Below are 23,747 nucleotides of genomic sequence, written 5' to 3'. Positions count from 1 at the left end.
CATTTTCTTTGGTTTATGATTTATATACCGGTACCGTACATATCAAAGTCTCATGGCGGTTTACAATTCTCTCCCTTGGGTGAAATTGGACATCAGCTTGTACCTTTCCTCGCCTGTGTTTCCCCAACATCAACTCCATCATGAGTGTACCACTGGCCGTCCTTCTTGTCAAATTTTGCTGGTTCAGGGGTGGGTTTGTGCGGCTCCATTGTTAATAAATCTATAGATGAGAAGCTGTGTGAGGCAATGATTGATCAATGTTCATGCCCTCCTAATGATTGTTAAAAGTGCTCCAGGTAACTAAATTACACAAACACATACATGTATGCAAATAATCCCTTTATTTTAGACATGGGAAACACAACCATAATAGTGACCATTATCCTCCAAAAAAATTGTTAAATGTACTTTATATGTCTGCCAACCTTTGTGTCCACCGCCTTTTTTTGCAATCTTGAGATATTTTGTTTCAGTATTAATCTCCACTGCACTCAAAGGGTGGGGACTACTAGCAACTGTTACCATTTCTGAAAAGAAACACCAATCATGCAAAAGCATTACACTAGATTGTGGCTATGATGGCACAATAAATAAACAACTGGCCCGGTTGCTCGAAGCATGGTTAGCGTTAACCAGCGTTAAATACCATGGAAACATATAGGATTTGATACTTCTTAACCAACGATTAGTGCTAACCAGGCTTCGAACAACCGGCCCCAGATTAATTAATTAATTAATTGTCTGTTTCCATCAGGGACAATGAAACAGTTATGTTGATGCCAATAAACACAGCACATTTCTCAGAATCCAAACTGGCCAGGAGAGAACAAGTTCTACTGGAGTTGAACCAAGTATAATTATTATTGCAAAGAATAACTTCAGCTAGCTGTCAGAGTGGCACTTGAATCCAAGACTTCCAGGCTTTAAAGGCAATACTCTCACTAATCAGCTTTGTTGAAAAAAAAAAATCAAGCTCTAATGGCCATGAAGTAAGCAACATACCGGTATATGTACATGTACATTGTAATAAGCAGATAGCCAAAAGTTCAATTCATTCCCACCTTTTCTTGATTGTGTTTCTGCAACATCCACTCCATCATGAGTGTACCACTGTCCATCCTTTTTGTCATACTCTACTGGATCCGGGGTGGGTGTGTGAGGCTCCACTGTTAGCAGGTCTAAGGAACAAGAACAAAAAATAAAGTTTTGGATGTTGCTGTAGCACAACAAAACTTACAAAAAACAGTGTCTTCCTTCATACATGTACTTTCTATTTAAACACAAGAGATATAACATAAAGAACACAAATAGAATGAACAGCTTATTGTCTGCAAGTGTTAAATCCACTGATCTCTGTGTATACATGTAAGGAGCTTATTATTAATAACAGTACTACAATGAAAAGTCTTTTGAACACAAGTTTTCCATGTACCTTTCCGCCCACCTCTCATTGCTACCTCCAGATATTCTCCATTCCTTTCTCCTGCAGCAGTCAGGTTTTCAGGAATACTCTCTTGTGTACCCAACAAATCTTAATAGTAATCAGAACATACACAGTAGTAAAATCCTTGTTGCGAGGTCCATGAAGTATAAACAACTCTTTTAAAACTTTACTTCCCATATGAGAAGCCTGCAAGACTAAGGTCACACCCCACACTAAAGGCCAATGCGGATCTTTAGACTGAGTTCAGATGTCATTAATTTTCAGTCCTTGCAGGACAACCATCCCCACAACCAAGTTTAATTTCCCAATTCCCACAAGTCTCCCATATCTCAGGAGAAGAGGAACCAAACTTTCCTGGAAGTAAATGACTGCAAATTATGCACTAAAACTGACTTCGGAGAAAGTCTACAATGTAGCCCTTTCAGTGACGTGTAACATGTGGGCTTAAATGCATGGGATATTTTTTACATCTGAGATCGAGAATTTAGGGTTAGGGTTAGCCTAACCCTATTTGTTACCCTTCACAAAGGCCATATTAAGACCAAGTGCATCCGTCCAGTCATTTGTACCTAAGGATTTTTCAACAAAGCATGTGACAACTCCTGTAGTGCACGCAAGAGGGTGGTAACTTACTTTTGAGCCCTACTGTACACTGTAGGTCTGTACTGCTATAACCTGATCGCAGGTTAGTACTACTATAATGATAAGTTCCACAGTATACCCACGTCACATAATCATGATAAATGCACCCCTTCATTTCAAAAGGATTTGTAAGCAGATACATATTTTAATGAATTGAGTTGATTCATAGAATAAAACATATCTATCTGTACTGAACATAAGAATACCTTTCCTGGACTGTGTTTCTTTGATGTCCACTCCATCATGGCTGTACCACTTTCCATCTGTTTTGTCATAGTTCAATGGTTCAGGGGTGGGCGTGTGGGGTTCAATTGATAAAAGATCTGGCAAGAACAAAAGCAAATTTAATTTTATTAACAGCTAGGCACTCTCAACCCCTATAAAATCAAGGAATGTTTTTCATTCAATTGATTCATTCACATCACCATGATTAAAACTATGGGAAAGCTCCAATATATCCTGTATAAATCACTAACAAACCAAAAATTCTAAATTCACTCTGACAAAGGGGCAACACTTGAAACATAAGCTCCTCCTTTTTTTGCAGCAAAGGTTTATGTACCTAAACTAACGTGTATTAAAATGTTTGATAAAACCAAATTTACATAGTGGAGTTCCATGAACCGAAAGGCGCATGTGCAGAGCACCACGGGTAACAAAATATCATGGTAACCCATCCATGCAAGAAAATTTGGTTTTGGTCACCATACAAACGTCCACCCCTCCATGTTATGGTCAATTGACACCTGTCAAAACAAGGTATCCGGTGACCAGTATCACGTCACCATATCACAGGCTCAAGTTTAGAGCTCATCGAGGTCGGCTTTTTTTACAAAGTTGACTGCTGACCAGGTACTGGGTTTTTATTGCCTTGCAGGCTCAAGCCATTAATTTTATTGGAATAAATACCTAGGAGCTCCGCTTTTAGGCTTGGCTAAATCTATATAATTATTATTGTCTTGAAGCTACTGTCACAGTCATGTACATGCCGCTAAAGACAACATGCAGGTCTAGAGTGGACAGCATATGACAGAACTGGCATAGCATCGTTTGTTAGTGTAGCACACAACATTGTCTTTTTTAAGGGGCTGCAGCAGAACCTTAACCTTAGCATATTCATAATAAATTTTAACAATGCATCTCCATTTACCTTTATGGCCTCCTCCTTTCTTTGCCACTTCAAGATAATCTGAATTGTTTCTTCCTGCTGCTACTTGACTGTCACACATTCTCTTCTCTTCCATTGGCACAGCTACATCTTTAAAAGGAAAGAATACTTTGATACTTATGACAAACAAATACAGACAAGGTTTCATTTTGATGTTACCAGTACCTGGCCAAAAATTAATTGTACCAGGAAAAAAGAGATCTTCGAATTTCCAACACAAAGAAAGCCTGCATTAAAATTATTTTGGGAGTCACTCACCAGCATTAATATTTTCACCAATTAAATTACATTTAGACGTTTTTGTACACCATACTACACAGATTAAAGTCATACTAAGCAAAGAACACAAAGGCACGTTAGTACCTCTACTTAGCACAATAACAGGTTCACACAGGAATCAAGACTAGTGTACCTTTCCTTGACTGAGTTTCTTTGATGTCAACTCCATCGTGAATGTACCACTGTCCTTCTGTCTTTTCATACCTTATAGGCTCATGGGTGGGTGTGTGGTGTTCTATAGTCAACAAATCTATAGGGGAAAACAAAAAATAGTTGTGCGGCACAATGAAGACTGCCACTTACAGGAATCACAATTTCACTTAGGCACAAAGCCCTCCAAAACAGATTCTCCAAAAAAAAAACAATAAGATTCAAGGTACAGTATACCATGGGACTTTCAAGGAACTTCACAGAAAATTTTTGGATTTTTCAGTCCTCAAGCACTTCCCTTCTGAGAGTGCAAGACTTTTAGATAACTGTTTACTTTGTCCAATGCTAGACTATTTTACTCATCAGTGTTATTATTGGGGGTGCTTTAACAGTGAATGGATTAAGGAATTTTATAGACAAACACAAACCACGCTGAATTCAGAAAAAGAAACTAACCTGTGTGCCCTCCACCTTTCTTTGCAATCTTTAGATACTCTGTGTCAGCCTCAATCTCTGTAGAACTGTCTAAGTTTGATGGCCTTGGGCTACTGTCAACAGTTAACATTTCTGAAAATAATGATTTCGAACAGCATTTAAGACTAAAAGTTATTGAAAGGAATTACATGTATGTTTGTTTGAAAGGCATTCTGGCTCTATTTTGAAGTTGAAAACTAAATTTTTAATGACTTAAATTTTGTTTCTTTCCACTGCTTTTTGTAATAAATAAATGATAAAATTGTTCTTGTAATCCAAAATGTCTACTTCTTATATTGTGCCATTAAAGAAATACCTAAGTTAGGAAAAGTTGTAAAGATTAATAATTAACCTGTAATGATACACCCCTTGTAAATTATTTGTCATTAGCACAAATCACCAGTCAAATACTCAAATATTAGGGCATTTCTGAGTTCATGCCTGCGACCTCTTCAAAGCGAGAGTAAGTGTGAGGTTTTTTCTTATGAAAATTAGTTTTCATTCATATGTGAAGTAGAACTAATTACCATCACAAAAATTTTGCACTTAGACTCGCTTTGAAGAGGAGGCAAACATGAACTCGGAAATGGCCTATTATTTTGACCCCAACCCTATCGAATCAGGAAATGCCTCTCACAGCCTGGTTGTGGCTAATACCACTTCCCCTGTGCCCAGTGTTTCAACTTGCTTTCACGTATACAGGGTTCTCATTAAGTGCCGGCAGCCGGCTAAAAAACCGGCTACTTTAAATTTACAGCCGTCTACTTTTCCGTCATAAACTTGCTATAAACAATGACAAAGCGCTTCTCCCGCCGCCTACTTTTATATTTAAGCCGTCTACTCCAAAACTTATTGAGAACCCTGGGTATAGATCTTTAGATACATAACACATCACTCTTCCTTCTTTATATTAGGGAAGTGGTCAAAACTACTACACTCGAACAGGACCCACCAAACCACAAAATAGATGGTGGTGTCTGCCTGCACCCACCTTGCTTAACGTCAAAAGATGGTGTCTACATTGCATAGCCATCCCTCTATCCAGCAGTAAAAAATAACAGTGAGATTCAAACCTCACATTTCTTGCTTGTCTATTAATGCTCACTCTTGCTAGCTGCATATTCCTGTGTCAACTCAAATTTAAAAGCCAATAAAATGTTGTCGGTAAATGTTCATGTGGTACGTTGGAAGATAGGTGGTGTCTTTGAGAACCCCCCTACTTCAAAGGTGGGTCCTGTTCGAGTATAATAGTTTTGACCAGTTCCCTTAATTACATGCAGTCCTTAAACCCGAGTTCTAGCTTCCTTTGGAATTGCAAAAAACTACACACAATGAAACCTGCAAAGTTTGAATTTAAGTGGAGACTATTTAATTGTCTTGACTAAATACCTTTCCTTTGTTGTGTTTCCTTCACATCAACACCATCATGAGCATACCATTGTCCATCCTTCTTATCATAGGCAATTGGCTCAGGGGTGGGATTATGGGGTTCTATCATCAACAAATCTGAGCCATGGAAAAACAATGAAGCACACTAAGGAAATGCATTTTAATAATTAAGGTGAGGATTACAGTAAGTGTAATTAAGAAACTACCATAACATGCTTCTGGCTCACAAAGAAAAGTACAACATATGTAGAGGATTGTAACCAGCTACTGTGGTAAACAGGATACTATCCGGATTTTTTCATCAATTGCAGAGGCTATGTACAGAAGTTTGAAATGGTTTACAGGTTTTTACCTTTATGACTTCCTCCTTTCTTTGCCAAATGCAAGTATTCACTGCCACTTTGTCCAGCTGCAACTATCTCTTCCTCATTTTGACTATTGTTTATACTCACTGACAAATCTAGAAAAAAAACAATTTCCTGGTTGCATAACTTTTAATTCCTTTAGTTATACAACAATTCCATACATTTAACTTCTTACATGTAGGAGCTTAGAAAAATGGGGCAGAGCCAACTGCTGGCCATGAGGGAGCTCTCTGAACAAGCAAGGGAATCTCCTTCCAGTTTTAGAAATGAAGTTACTGTATTTCCTCCACTCACACCATTCAAATATTAAGATCGCTCACCTTTCCTTGACTGTGTTTCCTTAATATCCACCCCATCATGAGTGTACCATTGTCCATCCTTTTTGTCAAAACTCAGTGGTTCAGGGGTGGGGGTGTGGGGTTCAACTGTTAACAGGTCTAAAATAAAGCACTTTTACTTTTAGATAAAATTACACCACCAATGAGAGGCTCTTTGCCACACCATCCTATTTGACTTTTTCTTCATATACATGCAGGATTAATCTTGCTACCAACAACAGAGGGAATGTAGACATTTGAGAGGAAAGGAAATCATGGAGGCCAAAACATGCATCAATTATTAAAATACTTAAATTGGACTTTCATGTAATCACCTTTATGACCACCTCCTTTCTTGGCCAAATTCAAATATTCACTGCCATTTTGTCCAGCTCCAATCACATCATCTCCTATTTGACAGCTATTTATACTGACTGATAAGTCTGCCAAAAGAACCACTCATTGGTTAGTAAAATCACTTGAAAACATACAATCAAGTTCAGAGCAATAAAAGCGATTACCTTTCCTTGACTGTGTTTCTTTGATATCCACTCCATCATGAGTGTACCACTGTCCATCCTTCCTGTCGTACTTCATTGGTTCGGGGGTGGGTGTGTGGGGCTCCACTATTAACAGGTCTAAACATGGAGCAAAAACACATCATTGTATTCCTGTGTTTTGCCAAAAAAAGTCACCATCATCAGTATACATGTACCTTTGTGTCCTCCACCTTTCTTTGCAACCTTAAGATAATCTGTGTCTGTCTCAATATCAACAACAGGATTGTCAATGTTAGATAGCCGTGGGCTGTTTGGCATGGTGACCATTTCTGAAAATTAAATTAAATTCTTCTCTGTGAATGTCTTAGTTTACTCTTGACAACATCCAAACCCAATTACATGTTATCGTGCAAGGTGACAAACAAATTCTTCTACAATTACTGTAAACAAGTGACACATTAAAATCCTTACAAATACCTTTCCTTCCTTGAGTTTCTTTTACATCCACTCCAACATGAGTGTACCACTGGCCATCCTTCATATCATATTTCACTGGCTCAGGTGATGACATATGTGGCTCTATAATTAGCAAGTCTAGAGGGAAACAGAACAAAAATACATCAATAGCAGGTGCAGGTGTCTGAGCCTAGCAATAATGCCACTTTATTTACTTATTTATCCCAAGATAAAATTTGAGCGTGTTGCCTCTGTTAGAGATATCAATAGTTAAAATTTTTGGTACCGCACCGCTACACTTTACATGTCCTACACTTGAGACATACCGAATTGCTTGTAGTTGTTACCAAGTATTAATTATTTTAAGATTAACTTACACCCTTGTAGAAGTACAAAAATATTAAATGATCTTAATTCTTCATGTTTCATATTGTTAGCCATATTTACTTGCATATGCTTTAAATATTTGCCAAGTACTGAGCTCAAGTCATGTTTATAATCCTACATACATTTAACCCACTATCTTACAATTAACTTAAGGAAAGTTAAAATGAAACCAAGCACTACAAAAATGGCACTTGCTATAAAGTACCTTTATGGCCTCCACCTCTTCTAGCTGTTCTCAGGTATTCAGTCTCAGCTTTGCTTTCAGCTGCTGAATCACTATAGGTACGCCGACGCTTCTTGATATTACCAGTGTCTACAATAAAAACAGTGCCGGTAACTTATTTCCTACCATTATAAAAATAGACAAATGAAATCAAGTGAAGCTATGATCCTCGCAGTTATTCATGAACGCAATTTTTGCAATTGCATGGAGAAGCCTGGATTTCAAGGGGGTTTGAACCTGTGACTTCGCGATACTGGTGCGATGCTCTAAGCAACTGAGCTACATGTATGAAGCCACTAACGTTGGGAGCTGGTCATTTGTGGGTTCTAATGCTCCTGTGAGGAATGAATCCACGATGAAATGATACATGAAATGGATCATATGTGAACTGTGGATATGAAATCAAGTGAGGCTATGATCCATGAAGTTATGAACACAATTTTTGCAATTGCAAAACCCTATAAACGATGTTTCTAAAAGTATATGAAGTGTACACAGTGTCTCCAAACCTTCCATCACAACATTATAATTTCATGGTTATTTACAAAATATTTCTAGGGCAGGATCTTGCCTTGGGGTCCATCTTTGATCACCATATCATCTTGATTGTACCACTCCCCACCATACTTTTTATATTTCTGAGGTTCTGGGGATGGGCTATGATCCTCCACAATTAAAAGATCTGAAAAGAGAAAGTGATGATGGTGGTCTGCATTCTAAACAGTTTTAACATTATTTTATTTTGTCCATTCCAGCTCAGTTTCATTGTGTTTGCAAATGAAGCCCTACAAGAAGCAATGTACCAAATCAAATAGTATTTAATACACTTTACAGACACACATACTCAAGAATTTCACGCATGATTTTTAAAGGGAAGTATGCTGCTACCTCTGTGTCCTCCGCCTTTTTTGGCTAAGTCCAGGTACTCTGTCGGTCGGCCTCCAGCAGCAGTAATACTCTTATCATCAACAGCTGAACCATTATTTTCCACTGAGAGAGCTAAAGGTAAAAATGACCCTCAATACATTATTATTGACAACTCAGTTTAAAGGGGCTTTTCAGTGACAATATCTACATCTAAATTTAAATGCTTATTTACAAAATGAACTACTACAATACTCCTTAGAATGATATTATTAACAAAAGCATTGTCTGTAGCCAACTACTATATTACAAAAGGGGGCATAATAATTATTACATAATTTATTTCGTTTTAAAAAAACACTGTTTAACCCTAAAGACAAGATTCATTATTATAGGGTTTGTTTATAAGTTACAGATTTTTTTAAAAAATAAATTCTCCCAAATTTTAGTCAACCTGCATGTCACCTATAGATTGAGTTGATTACATGTGTTGTTACACTCTTAACACAAACCATTTTTATACTATACTATTTTGCTAATATTTGGTAAGGACAACTCTTTCTTTTTCCAAAAAGGCTTACACTTTTTCTGCTGTGTTTCTTGGATATCCACTCCATCATGAGCGTACCACTGTCCATCTTTCTTGTCAAACAACATTTTTTCAGGCGAGGGTGTATGTGGTGTTACTGTCAACAGATCTAAAAACAAAGGATTTTAAATCAAGTAGAGAAGCAAAAAGGCCTCGCAGAAAGGCACATGGGTTTTGAAAATACCTACAGTGTATGTTTCAAGGCCAGCATCAATTTTTTACTACTTTGACCTTTATGTTTGACATTTCAGCTGTTCTGTTGGTGCTGATTTGATTGGTTTATAATTTCCTTTCCATTGTATGTAAGTATCTTTAAATATGACATTACTGATAGAAATGTAATTTCTAGGAGCATCCTTTAGGAGTCGCATGAAGTTCCTTTCAAGATTATCATTATTATTTGAATGAGTTTCATCAAGTAGTACTGATCAATACCTTGATGTCCACCACCTTTCTTTGCAATCTTAAGGTAATCAGTGTCTGTCTTAATATCCAATGTGTTATCTAAGCTTGATGACTTTGAAGAGACTGTCATCATTTCTGGAAGAAAGTTTTGCAGAACACTGTTGCATTAACTCTATGTGTATGTAATTTAAAAATTAAAGTGTGAAACTTGATTTTCGCAAAACAGTGCTCAATACATAGAAGTAGAGTGAAGTATACATTGAAGAAAAAAACAACAAGTAAAACTACGAGTTCATCCTTACAAGCCTGTTTCGTGGTTGCCCACTCATAAGGGGAAAATCCCCTGATGAGTGGGCGACTAGGAAAAAGGCTTGTAGGGATGAACTTGTAGTTTTATTTGTTGTTTCTTTCTTCAATATAAAATTTAAAAATTATGCATGTATACCAGCAAAACTGCTAAAAAATGATTACCTGTAAATATAGGTCTCCCAAGGATGGAGGTCAAACAAGGAAAAAAAAGACTGCCTTTTACTACATGTTTCATCGTTAAAATCTAGTGATTTGATTGCAAACTACAGATATGAAGGTCTTTGACAATCACTGTGAAGCTTACATTCTAGATCATGAACAACTATACATGTAGATTCCATGTTACCATTCTTCTGTTGAATAACAGATCACAGATGACGTCAAAAGATGGTAAGAACAAGAGTGGCACAGACTGTGTCATTGATGTTTGTTACTGCATTTTGACGTCTTCTGTGATATCTCATTGAACAGATGCACGGCAACATCAAATCTATTTTGCTTTATACAAGAGGCTATGGACAGCCTACACTTTGTTCGAAGGCTTTTTAGCCGACTTTCTTTAAGTTCACACTATTTAAGTGGGTTAGTTGGTCAATATCCAGCTTACATAGTTTGAAGTCCACAGTCCACGTTCCGTGACCCACTGATGGGGTTAAGTGTGATCGTAGATAGTTATTTACATTTAAAACTGTTGTTAAACGGCATTGATTCCAACCAAAACCAGTTAACAGATGCTTTGCAAGTCTCTACGATGGTATTTTAAAAAAATTAATACTTTTTCTTAACGATACTGGGAAATGAGTGTTACGGAGTTATACGGTAACCTGATATTGCATTAGGTGCAACGAAAACACAAAAACTCATTTCCGGTCACACACACACAATTCTTTACTACATATTTCCCCATGTTAACTTGTCACATAGTCATCCTTGATCTAGTGGTCATTGCGATCACCACTGAAAGAAGAGATACAGAGTTTGAACCCTACTTGGGCTGCCTTCTAAGAGACAGAGAAATCCTACACATGTGCAGCCAGAGCGCAACCTCCCGAAAAAATCAAATAAAAAAGTCTCAAGTCCAAAAACAGAGTCAAATCCTATACTTTGTTCTTTGATGATGACATCCGCTATGCGTCTCTCCTCTAATAGACACAGTTGTTGTAACAAGCGAGAACCAATCTAAATGCCAGTGTGCATTACGAAGCTTCTTATATCAAACTACATGTATAACTTTACATGTAATGACTGTATCTCAAGGAGGAGTTCTATAGTCTCAGAAATAATAATAATAATTTTAACAAATAGTCATTATTAAATACAAATGAGTGAAAATACATTATGCTTGAAAAAATACCTCTTACTATCTGAATTAAAGGTCCGTACTGTAAGTTACCGACCAAGCTTTTTCCCATTGATTTACGGCCCAAGCGCAAAGAATAAATTATCAAAATATGCATGAAGTAGTTGACTTGTATAGTTTCTCCTATGAGAGAAAAACCACTGGGAGCAACCGTTAGTTTCTTTGAGTAAGCCGCCATGGATCCAGCACCAAGGACGAATAAATTAAATTTGAACCGGTAAAACAAGTTAGTAAAGTTGTTTTGGCGCTTGCACATGCATTCAGCATGTAACTGTTGCGTTTGAGCGAGTCTGCTACATTGTGTGGTGATCCAAATACGAAGTGACGTCAAATGCATCACATGGGGCATGATGTACTTCGCACACGGTCGATGGAATTTCTAATGGTTGCTTGCAGTGGTTTCTCTCTCGAAAAGCGTAAGAGAAAGCAACTGCTCGCAGGGTGACTTGTATAGTATACATGTATATAAGAAAACAATATTATTTGCATTTGTACAAGTGCATGCAATAAAAGAAAGTCTGGCTCTTCTGACTATATTTTTCTGATTAAAATACTGTAAATTTTCTTTGAATCTGGACATTTCTGAACTCTCAGGAACCAATGGTCTTGATAATAACTACACGTATCATTCTATTGATAATAATCCTGAGACTCCAGATAATTGAGCTTAACGACGGTAGTTGGACTAGCAGGCCGAAATGGAAACTTGGAAATCTATCAGTGAGCTTTTAAAAGTCTTCACTTCTTACTTCTTCCATTTCGACCTAAGGGGACACTAAAATGACTTGAATAAACAAACTCAGACCTTTTCGTTGCAGTGTGTCCTGGATATCTACTCCATTGTGGGTGTACCATGTTCCATCCTGCTTGTCACATTTCACTGGCTCTGATGAAGGTTTATGGGGGGTAATTTCCAACAAATCTGAAACAAAAGTGGCAAGAATATGCCATCTTGATCCAACACACACACATATTTTCTGTAATTATCACTGACACCAACTCTCCTCAAAAACACAGCATACAATGTATTTTTTTTAACTCAAAAACTAATCAATGTATTTATACATGTATGTATACATTTGCTTAATATTGTGTTTTATTATTGGTCTAAATGTATCCCTGATATACATTTCATGAATATGACATGAAAAACAGTTCCAGTTAGTCATATTTATAGCCCAACCTTTACTTCTGTTCAACCATCAAAATGTTTCACAAATTGCTTGCCAAAGCACAAGCTACAGTGTACATGTACACAGCTTCATGAAACTGGCAATTCCACCTTTTCCACAAACTCAACAGTGTACTGTGTTTCAAGTCTCTGTAAGTACTGTAGGTTATTGTTTACACACTCTTAATTTAGAATTTGGCACACTCAAGAAAATAGTAGCCTACTGCCAGCCTGAGAAGATGCATGTGAGTATCCCAGCATGAACTCAACCTCAGTTGAGGTTGGGGGGCTTAAGTCAAGCAGGGCTTTCAACACAGTGGGAAAATTGTGGTTGCTCCCATGCTTTGGCCCATGCTGCCCTACTGAAGAATAAAATTAATTAATAAATACACAAGAGAAGCATCTAATTTGACAAACATTAAATATAAGTAAGAAAATTATTAACTGTTAACTAAAGACACCACCTAACACTAGTAAAAAATTCTTCATCAATTTTCTTTAACCGTTGTTTTCCAGAACTGTCTGACACAAGCTTTAGCCCACTGATGCTACACTACAGAGCAGCAAGTAAAGATCTCAACATGACAAAAATAATATTGTCAGTCTTTCTTGCTACAAATTTACATTTTTTTTCCTCCCAACAGTTCTCCTTACCTTTATGTCCACCACCCTTCTTTGCAATTTTAAGGTAATCAGTATCAGTGTCAATATCTACTGAGGTTTCCAAGTTTGATAACCTTGAAGAAACTGTCATCATTTCTGAAAGAATAATTAAATCCATTGAAAGAACCACAAATTACCAGGTGGGTTTCCCTTCCCACAGTAAATTATGCAGAAAATGGGATACTACATGTATTTCCTAGTGTGACAGGAAGTTTGCAAACAAAATTAATAATTTTTTCTGATATGGATACCTTTTCTTTGCTGTGTGTCTTTAACATCCACTCCATTGTGTGCATACCACTGCCCATCTTTCTTTTCATATTCTACTGGTTGAGGCGTTGGTGTGTGGGCTTCAATAGTTAACATATCTATCAATATGGAAAAAAAATAGATTGGATATATTTTTTTAAAAAACAAAAAAAACAAAAAAAGCTGGGAAATGTCTCAGAACCATCTACAAGTTCATCCCACCAGCTGAAAAAGTTTTCTTCACCACCAATTAAGTTTGATTAGGACTAGGCAATTTGTTTACAGTAAGTTCACTGGGTTGGTAAGCCAGAACATTGTTTCTTCTTCGACATATGAACATCCCTACGTAAGTGCTTGGTTACATTTCTGAAAACTGCAAGTTGTTAAAATACAATCATTCCATCGAATTCAGTCAATTCAGTGGAGGAACTGCACAAAGTTGCCTGCAAACATACATGTACTTGTAATAGTGTGTGCTATATCATGATCATTACTGAGGTCCCTTAAAGAGGATAAAGTTTTTGATGGGACCTAAATGTTGCTATTCACTTTCACTTAAGTTACAAACCACAGGTTTCAATAACTTTTGAAGTAGATGCCTGGGCTAGTCAATGTAAGACTAGCCCAGGCCAACCCTAACCCTATAATCACCGTTGCCTTTTACAAGGGTTTGAGCGAAAATCAAGGCAGAGTAGTCTGCAGTGAGAGGTAAATTGCTGACAGACAGACAGTGGTATATCGCCAGTAACTGGCTTCTGATAAAACCTCTGCAAACAAATTAAATTAAATCATGATTATAGAAACAAGACCATAATAGCCCACGGTTAGCATAGCTATTCTAGGCCAATACTCCCCAGTACGACCCTAATGCGCTCAGTTAGTAAGAGGTTATAAATTTTGCTTCAGTAACACCACAAGTAGTGGGAGGTACAAGGGGAAGTTGCACGCCAGAGTATTTCAGAGTTATGGCAAACAAAATTTTAGATCTTTTACCTGAATGTCCTCCACCTTTTCTTGCCATCTGGAGATATTTTGTGTCACTTACACACTGCAATCCATTGGTTGTTGAAGACTCATCATGGATGTCTGGTGCAGTTGGAAAATATGCCAAAAAATGTGCAACTTAGAAAATAATTATTACATTTGCTTAAAAGTATCTTGTATGAGACAAGTTTCATTCAGAGTGATGCTTACATTGTTCATGTACAGACAATAATCTAGTATAGCGTTCTTTTAACCTGATACCAGATGCTACACGTACAGTATGGCTGTACGGCAGATAACACAAACCGTTATCATGCAAAAACCGAATCCAATAATTGTTTTATTTTATGCATATTCCTGAGCTGAGGTCCGCCATGACAAAAGTGATCAAACTGCTGAATAGTGTGTTAGGTGATGTCACTTCTGCATGCATAAAACTACTGTCTGTAGGTATGACGTCAATTATACATATATAAAATCTATTATCTGTAGTTATGACTTAAGAGAAACAGAGCAAGCAAGAATTAGCTGCGTGCTTATAGCTAATCAAAATCGAGCTGGTGACACCAATGTATAATATTCACTATCACAATCTGAAAGAAAGGAAAATGAAAAATGATCTGGTTTAAAAATTGGAGCCAGGAAATTTTGAACCACAACACACTGTATTTAATCATTATGGCAGCTTTTACATTTAACATGGTACATTGTAAATCCTTGGAGTTGTTGACTTGGGAAGCAAAATGGCTTATGCCATAGAAAAACTCCATGACTGCTGTTGGAATGGTCTTCTGAAAAAATCTGATATACGTGTACCATGTTTGTACTTTATTTGCATACCCACATTGACATAATCATGGCTGTTGTGATCTACAATGTAACTATAACATGTCACTGTTCTTTTTTCTCCTTCATTGCAAGGTACATTAAGGAACCAGACTTAAAAGAATTTAAATTACCAAACACCTTTGATCCACATTATATAATACATCTATATGCACTTTCATGACTGACTTTTAACATGAAGATGCTCAATTATAATTAAGTAATGCCATTAAATTTTACTCTTAGTGCTTACCTCTGAAGCCATTATTATTTACATATAAATCATCAGTTGAGTAGGATGTAAATTCTTCTTCATCTCCAGAAAAGTTTAAAGCCAAAGGAGTTGGAAGACGTGAGTCCCATGATTCATCTAAAGAAGAATGACGCCACTCTGAAAAAATACTTTCAAACGCATTAAATTGAGACATCACCTTAATTTTTTTAGAAGTGTACCGTGTTCAAAACGTTTCATTGACTTACAAGGTGCTTACAAACATGCACCTCTTAGAATAATGACACACATACATATAGAAACATAATACATAACATGCATGCATACAATAGACCAAGTTGGTACCAATTTTTAGTCAATTTTAAATGTGTACTTTTTAAATATTAATATGTCCTAATGGTTGTACTTTATAATGTCGCCGCTACATGCAGTGAAACAGAATTTGAAGGTTCGCTAAAAGCCATCTTACACCCTTTCCTTCCTACAGGTGACACTTGGAAGATGTTACTCTGTCTAACAATCTTTGTAGACACCTGCACTGTAACACAACTTCCTGATTTTCTTTTGCCAAAGAAGAGTAGTTGGTGTTACAGTATTTTCATCCTTATTCCTTTCCCAATGCACCAAGAAATTGACAAACATCCACTTCTGAGCTGCTCGACCCACCACAGCAATGTCTGGATGATTATGTTCCATCTTCTGTGATATTTTGATACTCCTATCCCACCAGATTTCCACACTTCAATCCTGACACCCTCACCTCATCGGGAACCTCCTTATACCACACATCAGCAGACTTCACACCATACTTCCAACAAAGCCCCAAGTACACCCTCAACCCCATCCAATCATACCTCCTCCGATACTCCCTCTGCCAAAGCCAGTACAACCACTTGCCACGTGCCAAAACTTTGCCACACACTCTACTCTTTGGATCTACATTATAATAGTAATAGTAGTAAAGTTTTTTATCACGACATGTGCAAACACAATAGTTTAATGCCATTAGGAAATTAACATGGTTGGTATACACGAACTTTGAAATTAAAAAAAGCTCAGATTTCCCCCAAGAGAGACAAAATTAAAAATGTTCATGAAACATTTTCCTTGATCAGTTGAATCAGCCATTACAGCTATCTCAAAATAATGTGACGTCACATGCTCTCACATCCTTAGGGCTGTCTGCCTGTGCTTACAGAAGATGACATAAGTATTGTTGCCATACAAGCATGTATGTAGATGGCAACGTGTGTAGCCAACATAGCTACCTCTATCGCACAGGCTACATTGAAATTGGTACACAACGCAGTGTTGATTAACCAGCTCTGGTTTGGTGACGCATTGTTGGAGGTCTTGGCCAATTTTTTCGACTGACAAGACGTGTTGGAATAAAAACATGTGACAAAATGTAGTCATTTTGAGGTGCTTTAAGAACACCAAAAATCATGTCTAAAAACAAGTTTAACCCTTTGACACCCAAACCGGCATAAGCCGGCCAGACTTATTTAACTTGTATTTAACTCTGTCTACTGTAAATGCCAGACGATTTTACTCGTCAATGGGGAACCCCCGGAAGTCATTAACCCTTTGACACCCTTATCAGCCGAAACAGGCCGGACGATTTTACTCGTCAATGGGGATCCCAAGGGAGTCAATGGGTTAATACTATTCAGTTATTACAGCAACCACATGCTATACATATTACCATATTGGTTTCTGTATAATTTATAAATGTAATTCCATGCCCAACCACCACCCCTTAAAAGTAACATTTTCAATCAATTTCCAACAAAAATATATCACGCTTCCCTATCTTAAGGATTTAGCCCTAACCCTAGTTTCCTGAAAAGTTATCTGTTTCTGCTTTCAACTAAAATTAATGTAAAGTAACCAAAATTAATGACCAAAGTACTTTTGAAATGTGGAATATGCTGATCTTTGCCGCCTTCGTCACTGAGGCTCCATCAGAAGAAGCAGTTTTTTTCTTAACTGGACTGGTGTAACCTTGGTTTAACCCACACAATATTCTGCCATGGATCCACTATGTCCACTTTCTAATACAAGTATAAGCACACAGCTCAAAATGACGCACGAGGTGCTGATGCCCATGAACCTGCACTTTATACCATCAGCAGATTTGATCCAAACCAAATCACATGACAGGAAAAAGGGCCATTTCTGGTAAGGGTAGCAGGAGTGCAAATGTTTACAGAACATTTCATACCCCATTATTTAGCCCACATTAATTAACAAGTCTGTTACCTGTCTTAAGCACCAATCAACAACAAGCATACAAAAAAATTAGAAAAGCCATCACGACTATAATAAAAAAACTGAAATGAGAGGAACTGTATTTGCTATTTGACAAAAAGAGGCACAGGTACACAGGGTACCCACAGGCAATATTGCTGTATAGGCCATTTTCGAAATATCAAATATTCAGCTTGACAGCGAGGCAGTGAGGACTAATACAATAGAAACATGTTGGAATAAATGTGAAAAAATATTTGCATATCATCCACTTTCCTTTGTCTTTGTCCTCTAAACCTCTGTTTTGACCTAAATTTTAATATATCGAAAAAGGCTTATTGTGATATCTTTATTATCTATATAATTATCTTCTGCCTAAAAACGCTCCACTTCCTCAGGATATCAATGTCATATATCTTTTTCACCTGAACCCATTTTTTGCCAAACCATATTTGAAATTTAGGTTTTTAAAAGAGAGAATCGCATTTTATCCTAAACTTACACCAACACCAAGGTAATTTACCTAAGATTATATCAGCTTCATACTGCCTTACATAAGAACTTTGCACATCACAAATTAGGAGGCCAATGCAATCAGTCGAAGTACTAATGTGTTAAATAGGTGCTTGTTCTTTCTTTTATATCAATATTTTGGATCTGGATACAGAAGGAGTTTAAGAAATACAAAGCATAGTATAACCACAGGATTTGCATAATTTAGTGTTTCAGACGAAACAACGCATTAAATGGAATGGCACGAGATGTGGAATTCAACAGCACGCGATTTTGTCGCATTAATCACTGTAAATTTGTTCTTACGGAATATAACAGGGATCACAAAGTTTGGTCACATCCAAGCTTAGCTTATTGGATCACCCGTTGTGACTCTGAAAGCGGGGTAACGAATCGCAAATTAACATCAATCATCACGCATTTCACCCAAGAAAAACTCAAAAGAAAGAAAAATTGGAAAAGTGGAATGTTTTTTCATACGGGCCCTTAGATTGTTCAAACAAGCTGACTACGCCTTTTCCTGTTTGGGCTTCGTACCTCACGCCCAACAAACTCTAGACAACGCAAACAAATGATTAGAAGTGCAAGACGGAAGGCTAATTTGCATTAGGTTTATTTTGCGAATGGCTTGATCGGCCGTGAAGGACTGTCTCAATAGGTTAAATTGTAATTTTTGACTATCAGTAAAGAATTTGTTTACCATCGCCTTCTTAAACAAACTATCTTCTATTATTGGATATACCTGGCAAAACATTGGCAGAAATAGGTCTGACCACAAAAACGACAAATTCCAGCGAGAGAAAAAAATCACGTTATTAAAAAGGGATAGAAATAACGTTTAACCACAACACACATCACAAATATTTTGAGAGCGAGAAAATATAGCGACAAGCAGTAAAATTGGTCGCTTAGACAGGGATTTTATCGGCAATGAAGCCTAAACAGATCGGTGACGTGAGAATGAATTATTCAAGTACAAGAAACCGCTTCCCACAAGCGTTTCACATCCGTCGAGAAAATCACCATACCAGTTCCACCACACCATACTATTTTTGTGGCTGAAATGATTGCTCGGTTGAACAAAGGTACTTAAAATTCACAAAAACAAGGACTAAATAAAAATCAATCGCAAGGAACTCACCAAAAGGCTGGTTAAATACGCTGAGAATAAACTTGAGGCAAGGTCTCATTAAAACACGAAAGCGGTGGTAAAAGCTTATTATTCCTAACGCCGTTCGCTCTCGAATGTGAATCATTCCAACAACTCGCTACTAAATACTATATTATACCACATAAAAATTCTACGCACTTACCGTCTGAAGATTGATTTGAGTGAGAAAGAACTTCCATATTTCGTTCCAACTGGACGTTAAATCCAATAGCCAACGCGTAGTTTCCTGCAGCGAAACCGAATTATATTGTTTCTCTTTTCTGCAACACGCGTTTAAGATCAGTGACAACCGCGCGAGGACTGAAAGAGAGCACCGGCAAATGAGTCTCAAGAGGGAGGTGGAAAATGATAACTTCCGTTTAACTAAAAACCCTAAATATTAACCAATTAAATTTTAGTTTTAACTCTCTTGTAATGAAGACCTTATATATAATTATTCATAACCCTTTCTAGAAATAAACAAATTTTTGGTCCAAAGTATTGCATCATATAATTTGTGCACATAAGCCCTCCCTAGAAAGTCATTTTTGCTGCTGATTCTGTTTCACAAGCGACTACTTGGCGGGGAATTTGATAATTTAATTCCTATTGAATTGAATAATTATGAGTTGCACGTTTATTGATGTCTTAAACTCTACGGTTAGTTTCTTTGGTTCTTAATAAATCCAGAGTATGGCAAACAAAATTGCTCGCCTCGCCTAGCCAAGACGATTTCTCATGAAACCGGTCACACTTGAATCAGTTTTTTGCTTTAGAAGGGACAACCCAATATCAGCACTAATGATATTATGCACTCTGTGGACACGGAAACGTACTTTGCAAGAAACAATTCGAAGTGCGTCATCGGTTAAAAGAGCCATCGCCAGAGTATGAACTGATCAATGACTCCCACGTTGCTAAAGCAGTCACCAATACTTGTTATGAGGTGACAGCCGGACGTTATTAAAATGGGGCGCTAAAAAAATATTTTATTTAGCAGAAGAACAAACCTTAAATCTGGAACGTCAAAAGCAAGAATTGTTTTGTCCTTTTTACTTCACTTTACTTCGTCATAATTCAGATAATAATTTCATATCCGCAGTTCATATATGATCCATTTCATATATCATTTCATCATTAAAACCTGACTATGGTGCGTGCTCTTCCCGTCCAATTGATGTAGCTCGCAATATTGTCATGCAATATTTCCTCAGGCGCTTAAACACGACGTTTCACGAAAAAGTCAGACCAGTGGGTTATTTTCGAACTCTTGGCCAATCCTGTAATAAGTTGATTTCTTCAAATTTCTATGAAACTGCGAATTGCTGGAGATCTGAAAAATTTATATTTATGGGAATCGCAAGTCTAGAGTGATTTGTACGAAACAAAAATAATTATGTACATCAAATATTTCTTATAAAACAAAGACACATTCATTAAGTGCTGGGCTCTATTTTAGCGATGGCGGTAAGCCACTTTTTATCAACCTTATTAAATTCAGGCCGTTGGTAAACAAGTAAAAACATGAGTAACGAGTCGGACATAACTGCTTATTATCTGTCTTATCCAAACGAGTAAACATTTTTTTCCAACTTAGCACCTCATAGCTGAGGGATTCCGGCTTAAAGGTCTTGATCTGTAAAACCGACCCATTCGGGCCGCCAATCAATCCTCTCATATCTGCGATCAACCGACACAGTGGCAAAACATCCTAGTTCCATCAAACCAAGCAGCGTTTAAAAATATCATGGTTGGTTTGCCCATTGAATTTGGTTTTATGTTTTTGTTTCAACCCGCAATAGCCTCTGAACCGTAGAAAACCGGTCAGCGAAAACCCATTGAAACAATATGAGTTCAGCAGGCAGAACTGGAAACTAAAAACAAAGCATCGGCAGATGACGAAACAAGTTTCTAATCTCCGCTTTCTGCTATTACTTAAACCCTTATTCAGAAAAATAATTGGCCATTAACAAAAAGGATATGACGCTTTGGTGCTCTTGACCAGGTGGGTGGGGTCAAAAAAAATTTAATTTGCATATATATTTCATTTTCAACACCCATCAGGATCCATCAGACGCACAGCCAGGATTCTTACAAGACACAATTCTAAAAACGTTTCTAATTGTTACATGTAACTGAGGTTCTAAATAAGCTCAGGCTTTTACCTTCCTTACTCTGTTGCTAGTAACAGCAGCGTTCCGTCCGCGCGTGACGACGGCAAGTTGATGATGCGTGAAAAAAACATAGGGCTTTCAAATTTGCAACGACTGAAGGGGAAACCTAAAATAAAGCAAACAGTGATTAAGAAGGTACCAACCACACTCATAAAGTAATTATCGAACGTAAACAGCAGGAATTATCAATGTCGTAGAGTCACCCCGTAGACGAAGTGTTTCAACATAGTGCAAACAACAAATCACAACAAACTCAAAAACCATAACAGACCATAAAGTGAATGGAACGTAGTTGGTATTGTATCCTCAACTCTAGCTGTACTATCATAACACAAAAAAGAAAGCAACGCATCGACCTTTTCGAGTAACGAAGTAACAATTACAACACACTAAACACAAAATAAGTTATGAACACCCGCACCGATCTTCATTTGTCTTCCTTCCCGTCAAAATAGACTCTGTAGGTTATATCGCTTCCATTGACTAACTGAAGCAGCTGTTAACGGGTTACGCTGCCGGCAGGTGTTGCAGAACATGTGATTGCTTTATTGACGATTAGCTACTTAAATGTAAACTATTTCTCCCAAACACTCGGATTTCGGATTTAAATTGATCTAAAGCTACAATAGCTAAAAGATTTGATGCCTAATAGATTGAAAATGGTGATTGAAATGGGGGAGAGTGTATTTCCTGGTGATTTCAAAATGTAATCAACGACAGCGCAGCACGAGTTCGATTTGAAATCACAAGCATGATTTAAGTCCAAAATTGCTGTCGTTACTTTGTGCAGCTACGCCATTAGACTGGTTAGTTATGTCATTGTAACGAGCTTAAAAAAGGATGCAATTTACAGCAAACAAATATTGCTATTCGTCAATAAATCGCACTGCTGTGAGCCAATCAGATTGCATGGATTGATAGCTATTTCAAGCTGGATGGAACAAATGCTTTAAAAGCTTTATTTTTGAAAGCAACTCAATCCCTCATTTTATTTCTCTTCAACCTAAATAACAAGCAATATCTAGCTATAAATAGTTGTGAGCAGTGCGTTTATTGTCAGAGATTCATGTCTTGCTGTTGTTGGCTTCAGCTAAAAGATGAAAGAGTGGGCATCGAACGAGGCCACGACTAAATTTATCTTCGAATAAAGGAAAACCAGCTTTGAAGTATGTTGGGAATTACTGATCTCTATAGGAACCATCACAACATGAAATGATTGTTGTATTCAGTTACCCAGTAATGAATAGACTATGACAATATTTTGTCAGGAAAGCAGTTGCGCCGATAGCGTGACAAAACACGACTGAGACATTCGGCTATTTTCGAAAACGGAGATGTTTTTCTCCGTATATGAAAAAATCTGCGTTTGCGTTTTCGAATCGTATTTGTCTGTCCACACGAATACGCGAAAATGATTCGAAAACGCTAACCTCCGCCTGTAGAACATGTTTGCGCGTGCGCTCTTTGGCATCACGAGCCTCTGATGTCATCGTATTTCACCCGTCCACACGAATGGAGAGCGTTTTCAAACACCTCCGTTTTAGGTGACCGAAAACGCCGTTTTCGTTTGGATGGGAGAGAAAAGTATAGGAAAAAGTCTCCGTTTTAGAAAATATCCGGTTACGTGTGGACGGAGCTCAACAACCGCGCTGCTCAAACTCCTTGCAGTATATCTGAACTCCTTCCATAAGTATCACATAATCCGTTCACATCATGTGTAATGATTACCTATTTTGAAACAAACTCAAATGCATAGTGGATTACCGTGATTTTGCGTATTCTTTGGAGTCAGACCCCCTAAAAGACTACACGTTAAAATAAGACTAGTGGGACCCTTAATTCGCCGGGAACTAAGTTATAAAGTGCAACTATGATAAAGTAATTTCCTTTTCTTCATCAGATTTTGTAAGTGCGTTTGCTTAACACCTGACGGGAAATTTTTGAGCTCTGATTTTTATCCAAAGGCAGTTTACTTTGAGTGTAATACCCCATTCAAACCAACAAGACAAGTTTAATTAAACTGGGTTTAACAAAATAAAAATAAGTCACAGAAAAATGTAGGACTGGCTTTTCCATGAGATTCAGGTTTGTTTCAACGCATGCTTTGACCTGTGCTAAATTCGTAGTCGACAAAAGTCAGTAAACATGATTTAAAAACGAAACACTTTGAAACCGGGTTTATCTAAACATGTTTAAAACATGTTTAAGGTTTGGT

At 37.3% G+C, this 23,747-nt stretch overlaps 1 protein-coding gene across 5 annotated transcripts in view; it reads right to left on the bottom strand.

Annotated features, from left to right (window-relative positions):
• LOC138049721 (uncharacterized) overlaps positions 1–21,638 on the bottom strand; it is a 35,608-nt gene extending 13,970 nt beyond the window's left edge. For 4 of the 5 annotated variants that reach the window (XM_068896128.1, XM_068896124.1, XM_068896125.1 and 1 more), the window contains exons 1-27: positions 21,524–21,638; positions 19,522–19,605; positions 15,467–15,604; positions 14,398–14,490; positions 13,407–13,523; positions 13,147–13,251; positions 12,127–12,243; positions 9,683–9,787; positions 9,240–9,356; positions 8,683–8,793; positions 8,366–8,476; positions 7,777–7,884; positions 7,206–7,322; positions 6,944–7,057; positions 6,750–6,866; positions 6,564–6,671; positions 6,232–6,348; positions 5,899–6,006; positions 5,547–5,663; positions 4,140–4,250; positions 3,667–3,783; positions 3,237–3,344; positions 2,293–2,409; positions 1,433–1,531; positions 1,062–1,178; positions 426–527; positions 104–220 (exon numbers count right to left, since the gene is read on the bottom strand). In XM_068896128.1, the coding sequence (XP_068752229.1) occupies positions 104–220; positions 426–527; positions 1,062–1,178; positions 1,433–1,531; positions 2,293–2,409; positions 3,237–3,344; positions 3,667–3,783; positions 4,140–4,250; positions 5,547–5,663; positions 5,899–6,006; positions 6,232–6,348; positions 6,564–6,671; positions 6,750–6,866; positions 6,944–7,057; positions 7,206–7,322; positions 7,777–7,884; positions 8,366–8,476; positions 8,683–8,793; positions 9,240–9,356; positions 9,683–9,787; positions 12,127–12,243; positions 13,147–13,251; positions 13,407–13,523; positions 14,398–14,490; positions 15,467–15,604; positions 19,522–19,558 (2,845 nt within the window). In that variant the 5' untranslated portion in view covers positions 19,559–19,605; positions 21,524–21,638. The remainder of the gene's footprint in view (positions 1–103; positions 221–425; positions 528–1,061; positions 1,179–1,432; positions 1,532–2,292; positions 2,410–3,236; positions 3,345–3,666; positions 3,784–4,139; positions 4,251–5,546; positions 5,664–5,898; positions 6,007–6,231; positions 6,349–6,563; positions 6,672–6,749; positions 6,867–6,943; positions 7,058–7,205; positions 7,323–7,776; positions 7,885–8,365; positions 8,477–8,682; positions 8,794–9,239; positions 9,357–9,682; positions 9,788–12,126; positions 12,244–13,146; positions 13,252–13,406; positions 13,524–14,397; positions 14,491–15,466; positions 15,605–19,521; positions 19,606–21,523) is intronic. The other variant, XM_068896126.1, reaches the window with a different exon arrangement.
• Between the last annotated feature and the right edge of the window lie 2,109 nt (positions 21,639–23,747).

The sequence above is a fragment of the Montipora capricornis genome, chromosome 5 (assembly GCF_036669925.1).
Source record: "Montipora capricornis isolate CH-2021 chromosome 5, ASM3666992v2, whole genome shotgun sequence".
NCBI classification, from domain to species: Eukaryota; Metazoa; Cnidaria; class Anthozoa; order Scleractinia; family Acroporidae; genus Montipora; species Montipora capricornis.
Note: the sequence above shows the minus strand (reverse complement) of the source record. Positions and strands in the feature narration are given on the sequence as shown.